The 8384-nt window shown below is 54.5% G+C and overlaps 1 protein-coding gene across 1 annotated transcript; it reads left to right on the top strand.

The window, feature by feature from the left end:
• Positions 1 to 327: 327 nt before the first annotated feature.
• On the top strand, positions 328 to 6529 carry Sstr5 (somatostatin receptor 5). The gene is made up of 3 exons (XM_057776184.1): positions 328 to 384; positions 3792 to 3884; positions 5219 to 6529. The coding sequence occupies exon 3, from the start codon at positions 5258 to 5260 to the stop codon at positions 6344 to 6346; it is 1089 nt and encodes a 362-aa protein (XP_057632167.1). The 5' UTR covers positions 328 to 384; positions 3792 to 3884; positions 5219 to 5257; the 3' UTR covers positions 6347 to 6529.
• The last annotated feature ends 1855 nt before the right edge of the window (positions 6530 to 8384 follow it).

Here is an 8384-nt window from a genome sequence, read left to right as displayed (position 1 = left end):
GGGAAAAGGTTTCTGAGACGAATAGACTACGTGACTTGGGGCATACAGGGAGCTAGGCAGATGAAGTTGCATAGACAAGAGTCTCATCCAGACAACCCGACTGTAATGCCCAGACCCCCGACTCCCCACGGGAAAACCCCCTTTCTCCCGCGGGAGCTCTCCCCTCCTTACCCAGCCTCCCCACCCTACCCGAGGCGCTTGCCCCGCCCTGCCTCGCCCCGCCCCCTCCATCTCCTCCACCTCTCCCTCCCCTTAGCCTGAGGGCGGGCGCCGACCTCCTACCTCGAGTGAGCACACTGCTCTTGGAGCCCGAGGGCGCTGCCTTGCCGCGAAGTGCCGTCGCCTTGCCCGCTGTCTCCGGTGTGGGTACCCTGTCCCGCACAGGTCTGTCGCTTCCTCTTGCTGTCTGCACACAGCCCGGACCTAGGGTCCCGCCATTCGGACCCTGCCTGCTACGCACAGGATCCCCAAGCTTCCCTGGGCATCTGCGGGGCTGACCTGCCTCTGCCCCAGTCCCTCTGGCGTCCTCTTTCCAACCTCGGAGCTGCATCCCTCTGCCTTTTCTCTCCGCCGGCCTCGGAAACCCGGCGGCCGCCCGGTGTGCCTGGGTCAGGTCAGAAACCACAAGGGATCCAGATGTCTCCCTCTGCTCATGCACCCTCGGGTCTGACCACTCCATGGCACGCGCCCCCAGTGCCAGGGAGGGTTGCGGACTGGACAAAATCCGAGGTCTCAGGAGCGGCGGGCTCGGAGGGAAGGTGGGAGGGCGCAGAGGGGGCAGGCTAGACTAGGAGGTCTGCAGCTGGACGCCGCGGGTGGAGAACGGTCAGGAGAAGCAGTGGCTTGCGCATTTGGATCTGCTAGTTGGTGGGCATGGTGGGGCCAGCCATGGGGCTGCGGCCTGACACGCATGGACGCCCTACGGATCTGGGGTCCCTGCAATTGTTTGCCCAGAGGAGGGAGTCTGGTTACCGGTCCTCAACCCATCCTGCCCCTCTGTGGAATGGAGAACGTCCTAGAACTTTCCTTCATGTGTAGGGCCCTTCCCTCCATGCCACCCCTGTGTGACTTAGGGTGATGAGGGCCAGAACCCAGGTGCCCAAAGTCAGACATGGGAACTGTTGCTCAGCAACAACGCGTCGCAGGGTCAGGTGGGATGCACTGGAGTCTCTGGCAGCACTAATAACCAATCGTAAGCTGGCATTGGTTCCCCATAAAGTAAAGGAAAGGCCCAGATTTCTGAAGAAATGTAGATGGAAGCAACCGCCTTCAGGGCAGGGAGACCCACCTGAGCTACTTCGCCAGATTGTGTGATCCTCTCCTTGCCTCCTGGCTGGTCCTAAACCTGCCTCACTTTCCCCCTGCCCTGGCCCAAGCTGCCTCCAGAAGCGTTCAGAGGAGGAGTGTATGTATCTGGGGAAAGACAGGAGAAAGGTGTCGCTAATGACTGTGGGTAGGAGTGGGGTGTGGATGTTGGACTCCAGCCCCCCTCAGCAAAGCACGAGGGGGGCAGAAGCATACAGCATGGGTGACTTGACACTTCCATCTCCAGATGAGTCAGGGTCCGGCCATTTCATCCTTCGGGCAACTCTACATGTGTATGGGCTTGCTTACACCTGAAGCCTGGGCTCAGGGAAGCACCAAGGTCCCCAAGATCACAGGGCAGGTATTGGGGTGGGGGCTAGGACCTGCTGGGGAAGATGGCACTGGAGGGTGGGGTTGTCTAAGCAGGTCTTTAGCTGGACTCTGGATGCATAACCCCCTCCTTCGCTCCTCCCTCCCACAGTCGAGATGGCCTGAGGGGCAATTTTCCCGTGAACATGTAATTCTGGTGAATAAGAAAATTGCTCTTTTAAAAACGGTTCTTGCAGAATCATATTCTACGAGGCTGGCACAGCTCTAGGGCCCATTTGGTTCTTTGTAGCTCCGAGGCTGGTAGGGAGTCGCAGCGTTTGCATAGATGGCAAGGACTGGTGGCCTGCTAAGCCACTCCTGGGCTCTGGGCAGCAGTGAGGAGGGATGGGCCAGAGAGAAACCTCAGAAGCCCAGAGAAAATGAGAGCTAGACTTAAGGTCAGAATGCGTTCAAGAGCCGCTCCCCCAAGCCAGAGCCTGTTAGAGATCCCCAGAACCCCTCAGCCCTTTCCCCAACAGCAGAGAGCTCATCTTCAGGGGTTGGTCCATCACCCACATCCAGCCCTTTTCAGGTCCTTTACTTAGTCTTTTGGGGAGAGGTGACCCACGTGCCTCTGCAGCAGGTCTATGTGTGTTGGCCATGTGAAATAACATTAACTGACTCCTGGCTGAACCATGGTCCTTTATAGGATAGTTCTCCACAGGAGTCCATAGGACCTGTGAGCATCACTTTAGACCAGCCCCTGTGAGTCAATCAGCAGTCCCACCTAGAGACTCCAAGGAAGCTCCTGTCCGAATGTCTTGGTTTCCTGCTGAAGCTATGTGTGTTATGGGACCAAGCTGAAACTATTCTTGTCCCCAATCCAGAGACACCCTTCTAGACCAGGGGTTCAATGTCAACAGAAGAACTCCATCATTTACTTAGCTACAGTCATCTCGTACCTAACATTGTCTTTTAAAGCTATCTATTTATATGTGTATGAGTATTTTGCCTTCATGTATGTCTATGTACCATATGCATGCAGTGCTGTGTGTGCAGAGACCAGAAGAGGACCTCAGATCTCCGGGACTGGGGTTATAGATGGCTGTAAACTGTCATGTGGGTGCTGGGAATTGAACCTGGGCTCCTCTGAAAGAGCAGCCAGTACTCTCAAACACTAAGCCATCTCTCCAGCCTTTCTCCTTTCTTAATACCAGGTCTCATGTATCATGGACTGACCTCAAACTTAGTATCTAATCAGGACAGGAGTGACCTTGAGCTTCTAATCCTCTGCCTTGACCTCTTTCAGGTGCTGGACTCACAAACCTGTGCTAGCACATCTGGTTTATGCATTGCTAGGAACTGAACCCAAGTGATCGTGCATGCTAGGCAATCACTCTCCATTCCCAGCCCTACCCTTGGCCTTTGTTATTAAATAAAGTTTGTCATGTACCTCTTGCCTTAGCTTTGCTGATGGAACAGTATTATCGTAGTCACTGTCTGTGGTGTTTCCATGAGGTGTCCTACTGATATTCTTCAGGATTTTCTGCAGCTCTGTGATGACGCTGCCGTATTGTGACTTAATCCTACTGGAGACATGATTAACCATGAAGTCTCATCCTTCCCCCTTGTCCTGTGGCCCCTGCTTGGACTTCCGGTTGCTTTCATGCATGCGTCTTCTCAGTATTCCACAGTGTCTTCTATTTCACCAATTCTCTCCTCAACGTTATCTACATTAAAATTAGTCTTGTTTTTTTGAAATTGTTGTTTATTTAAATGACTGTATTTTCCATATTTTAAAGGTTTGTTTTATTTTAAATTATGTGTGTCTGTGTGGGGTTGTGTGCATGTCAGTGCAGATTCCCAGAGGCCAAAGGTATCAGATCCCCCTGGAGCTGGAGTTACAAGCAGTTGTGAGCTGTCCAGCATAAATGCAGGAATCAAATCTGGGTCCTCTGCAAGAACAGCCTAGACTCTTAACAGATGGGCCGCCTTTCCTGGCACAAAATGACTGTGGTTTTTCATGTCCAAGTTCTGTGGCTTCCAAGTAGGGGACCTGCTCCATTTACTCATTACTCCTTTTGTTTTACCCATACTACACTCAAAGATCTTACACTTAACTGAAACATGTTCCAGGCATACTAGTTAAATCATTAAATCATCTTATTTTATTTTAGCTTTTCCAGGTGAATCCACTGCTGGTCCCCTCCATCTTGGTCTTCCAGGTCATATTCCTTAGCATCTTTGAACCTTGAGAACTTGGGACTCAGGTGAGTTGGCCTGTGGGGAGGAACCTTTTTATTTCCTTGTTGCTGCTGCGGTTCTCTCTTGGATCCCCACACCCCGGCCTGCCTTTCCTTGTTCTTCAGATTGCAGTTGTCTCTGGTAGGTCCTGCACCCCAGGACTAGGTCCTTCCCTGACAGCTGTTGGAGTGGCCCATGTCTGCTCTGGCCTAGGCCACTACAGATCAGCTGAGCAGATCCAGGTCTCTGAGGACAGCATAGCTAGTGGACAGCCTGGCTCAGGCCGAGGGCTCCTGCCTTGCTATGGCCTGTCCTGTATCCTTGCTCCTGCCCCTGGCTTGTGTCCTCCTAGTACTTCAACCATAGGCACCAGTCCTGCCCATCTCCTTCTTGCCCAGCAACGGAGATGTTTATTTCTTCTTGGACATCTTGCTTTTATGAAAGACTTCAAACACAAAGAAACACAAATGCACCTGTCACTCATCTGTCAGGCACTGTCTGCCCACACCTGCCTCTCTGCTTTCTCCACAAAGCCCAGCACTGCCTCTGTGTCCTCCCTCTGCTTCCCGGGCCTTAGTTCGCCTGGCTCTGTCATGTGCTGGGCTGTAGACCCCCTCCTGTGCTGTGCCCGCAGCCTGGTGTGTTCCTGTTGGCTGGGCTGTTAATGTCTGTTCCGTGTGTTTGTCCTCCCTGCACTAGGCACCTTTCCGTCCCATAGTGAGCCTGGACTTAAGGATATCTGCCATTGCTAAGCAAGAGACAGACCTTTGCCCTGGGCAGGCAGTATCTTCTACTGGGGACAGCATTCCCTAAGATCTGCTGTGGGGGGAGAGTCCCACCCCAGAGAGAGTCCAACCTTGTACTTACTGGCAGAGCAGGCCTAGGATGCCATATGTGTTGGGTACGACTGGCTTACTGCAGCCATGGCGTCTCAGCCTCCCCATCCTTTTATATCGGCCACTTCTCCTCATAGTTTGGGGGAGCCCTGGGAGATGATAGCCACTGAGTTTATGTCACCTTCCTGAAATACTGCCCTCCAGGACTCTGAGAGGTTTTGGAGAGAGGGTGCTGGACATCAGACCAAGCCAGGGGAGTCATGGGTTGTGTGCGCATCCTAGAGCAGTCACTGTAGTTTAAGTATTGACGGGTAATGCCCACCTTGGCTCGCGGAGCCACCCATCCTCTTGTGGCTTCTTCTTTCTCTCCAGCTTGTTTTCCAAACAATTTGCTTAATGCGATTCCCGGCCAAGTCGAGCGTGATTAATGGTGTTTACCCACTACCGTCGGGCAGGTGGGCTGGGGGTGGCTGGAGGAAGGAATGCCCGAATGTGTCCACTCACGACACCCTCTTCTCTCGCAGAGACACACGTGGGTTGGTACCTAGCCTGAAGCCGGCAGCATGGAGTCCCTCTTTCAAGCTTCCACACCCAGCTGGAATGCCTCAGCTGCTTCCAGTGGTAACCACAACTGGTCACTGGTGAGCCCAGTGTCATCGATAGGAGCCCAGGCAGTACTGGTACCCGTTCTCTATTTGCTGGTGTGCACGGTGGGGCTGGGTGGAAATACACTGGTCATCTACGTGGTGCTGCGGCATGCCAAGATGAAGACGGTTACTAATGTGTACATACTGAACCTGGCTGTAGCTGATGTCTTGTTTATGTTGGGGCTTCCCTTCCTGGCTACGCAGAATGCCGTCTCCTACTGGCCCTTCGGCCCCTTCCTGTGCCGCCTGGTCATGACGCTGGATGGCATCAACCAGTTCACCAGTATCTTCTGCCTGATGATCATGAGTGTCGATCGCTACCTGGCCGTGGTCCACCCTCTCCGCTCAGCCCGGTGGCGTCGCCCACGGGTAGCCAAGCTGGCCAGCGCTGCTGTCTGGGTCTTCTCACTGCTCATGTCTCTGCCACTCTTGGTCTTCGCCGACGTCCAGGAGGGCTGGGGCACCTGCAACCTGAGCTGGCCAGAGCCTGTGGAACTGTGGGGTGCAGCCTTCATCACCTACACGTCTGTGCTGGGCTTCTTTGGGCCCCTGCTGGTCATCTGTTTGTGCTACCTGCTCATCGTGGTGAAGGTGAAGGCGGCAGGTGTGCGCGTGGGCTCCTCCCGGCGACGGCGCTCAGAACGCAAGGTGACTCGCATGGTGGTGGTGGTAGTGCTGGTGTTCGTGGGCTGCTGGCTGCCTTTCTTCATCGTCAACATCGTCAACCTGGCCTTCACGCTGCCCGAGGAACCCACCTCTGCCGGCCTCTACTTCTTTGTGGTGGTCCTGTCTTATGCCAACAGCTGTGCCAACCCCCTGCTCTATGGTTTTCTCTCTGATAACTTCCGCCAGAGCTTCCGGAAGGTTCTGTGTCTACGTAGAGGATATGGTATGGAGGATGCAGATGCCATAGAGCCGCGGCCAGAGAAGAATGGGCGGCCGCAGGCCACACTGCCCACACGCAGCTGCGAGGCCAATGGGCTCATGCAAACCAGCAGGCTTTGAGTGCCCCAGCAGCACCCAGGTCCGGCCAGGCCTTTCTGAAGTTGTCTTCTGGGATGTGAGGGGGCCGAGATGCTCTTGTCCCCAGGTCTGCAAGTTGGACTCTTCTTGGTGGCAGTGTGAAGACAGCTGCCTGGGGCTAAGCCATGGGTCGACAGACACCATGGGTGTCCTGTGGTGACTGACCCTTGCTTTCACAAAATGTTCTGCCAGGCCAGGATCTGAGAGTTTGGAGGTCATGAGATGGGCTTGGCAGGGAGAAAGGGCTGGATTTTGCCCCCCCCCCGGAAATATTTAGGCACCGTCACCTCCAATGTGGCATGGTTGTCAGCCTCTCAGGCCAAGAAGCAGCAGGAGACGCTCGTGCAAACTGTTGGTTTGTGCCGGAGACTGCCCACCCTGAAGCCATGCTGGCCGTCTGGCCCTCAGCCTCTGCTCCATCCACCTTCTGGCCAGCATGGAAGCCAATTGAAAGATACCCGTGTGTGCTGGGCCCCCAGCCTCTGCTCACAGAGCTTCTAGGCCTCTGTGATCTTACAGCTGCATGCACTTTGAGGACAGTTGAAGCAAAGCTGCACTGATCCTGGGACAGAGGAAGTAAAACCCTAGGGCCCTACTCTGGCCTTTCCCCCATCCTTCTCCAGCATGAGGAAATAAGGCCTTGGCCTCCACAGTGGGTGTGCAGGGCAGACACATGGTGAAGACCAGGAAGAGGAATAGACTCACCGGGACCCGGTCTATTCAGAGTGGCCCAGAAAGGGTGGCCCCAGAAAAAGACTCTGCAGAGGCTTCCTTGAGGCTCAGAGACTGAGGACACACAGGGACTTCACAGTCCTCCTTCTCCTTAAAGCAAAATGCTGGGCTCTTTCTGTTCTTGGAGAGGGGGCAGGGTGAGCAGGTAGCAGGCAGGAACTGTTCCCAGTGCAAACAGCACAGTCTGGAAAGCCCTACCGTGTGAGATAGTGCAAATGCCAGGGCCAAAGAGAGCCAAGTCCCTGGGGAACCTGTGATCCCCCTTAGTCCCCTCCAGCAGCTTCTCCACTCAGACCCAGAATGTGTGCAAAGAACCCCCAGGGTCCCCAGGGCACCCTTGGGCCTTTCTGAAGCTGGAGAAAGAAGTAATCGTAGTATTGCCATGCTCTGACAGCCCTGCCTGGCAGTGCTTGGCTCCCTAGGAGGGTGCAGAGGCCAGGCCAGCAGGACTGGCCAGAGAAAGACTGTGGGGGCTGCTGGGTCACATCTGAGAACGTGACCCCTCCCTAGACAGATGCCGAGCCTGGAAGCTCATCCCTCATAATGAGGGCACTTGTGTCTTACAGCCTGCCCCGAATAAATGAGAAAATAAAGTGTTTAATTCCTTCCCAAAGCAAATATTGTCCATGGAGCCAAATGAAGTCAGTTCAAAGCAGAGAACTCCACAGCTGTAATGTCATCTGCTCCCAGAGAACTGACCTCCGGTGAGGAAGGGCAGGGACATTTCCATTTGCTGGTTCTGGACCCAGTTCTTAGGAACTGGTGGCAAAACCCACCCCACCCACCAGTGTCAGCATCCCAGAGAGGGGTGTTTCCAGAGGAAACTGAGGCCACTTTGCCCCCTAGCCTCTGCCCACCATTGGGCCTTCTCATAGGGTTGGGCTGCAAAGGGCAACCATACCAAATGGCTCAGGAGAGTGAGCAGAGGGCTCAGGTCTCTGCCGACAGTTTTGATAAAGGGGGTTCCTGACCGAACAAAAGTGCTCTTAAAGGCACAGACATGGCAGGTAGCCAGCACACTCTTGCAGGGAGCGAGGCACAAACACGCCCCATGGACTTGGACATAGAAATGAATGGAGGGTGCTTCTTAGACGATCCTTGATCCTAGAAGCTTCCCCTACACCTCTGGACACCCTGTTCCTTTTCTCGCCAGCCTGAAGCCCCATATAGCAGCAGCAATATCCAGGCCCAGTATCAGGGAGCCTATTCCCTTTAACCCCAATCCAGGCTCACACCCCAAGAGGGCTGCAGTCTGGCCGTACTGCACTCTTGTGACCTTTAGCCATTC

Source organism: Chionomys nivalis, chromosome 7 (genome assembly GCF_950005125.1).
Source record: "Chionomys nivalis chromosome 7, mChiNiv1.1, whole genome shotgun sequence".
NCBI classification, from domain to species: Eukaryota; Metazoa; Chordata; class Mammalia; order Rodentia; family Cricetidae; genus Chionomys; species Chionomys nivalis.
This window is presented reverse-complemented; position numbering and strand designations above follow the sequence as displayed.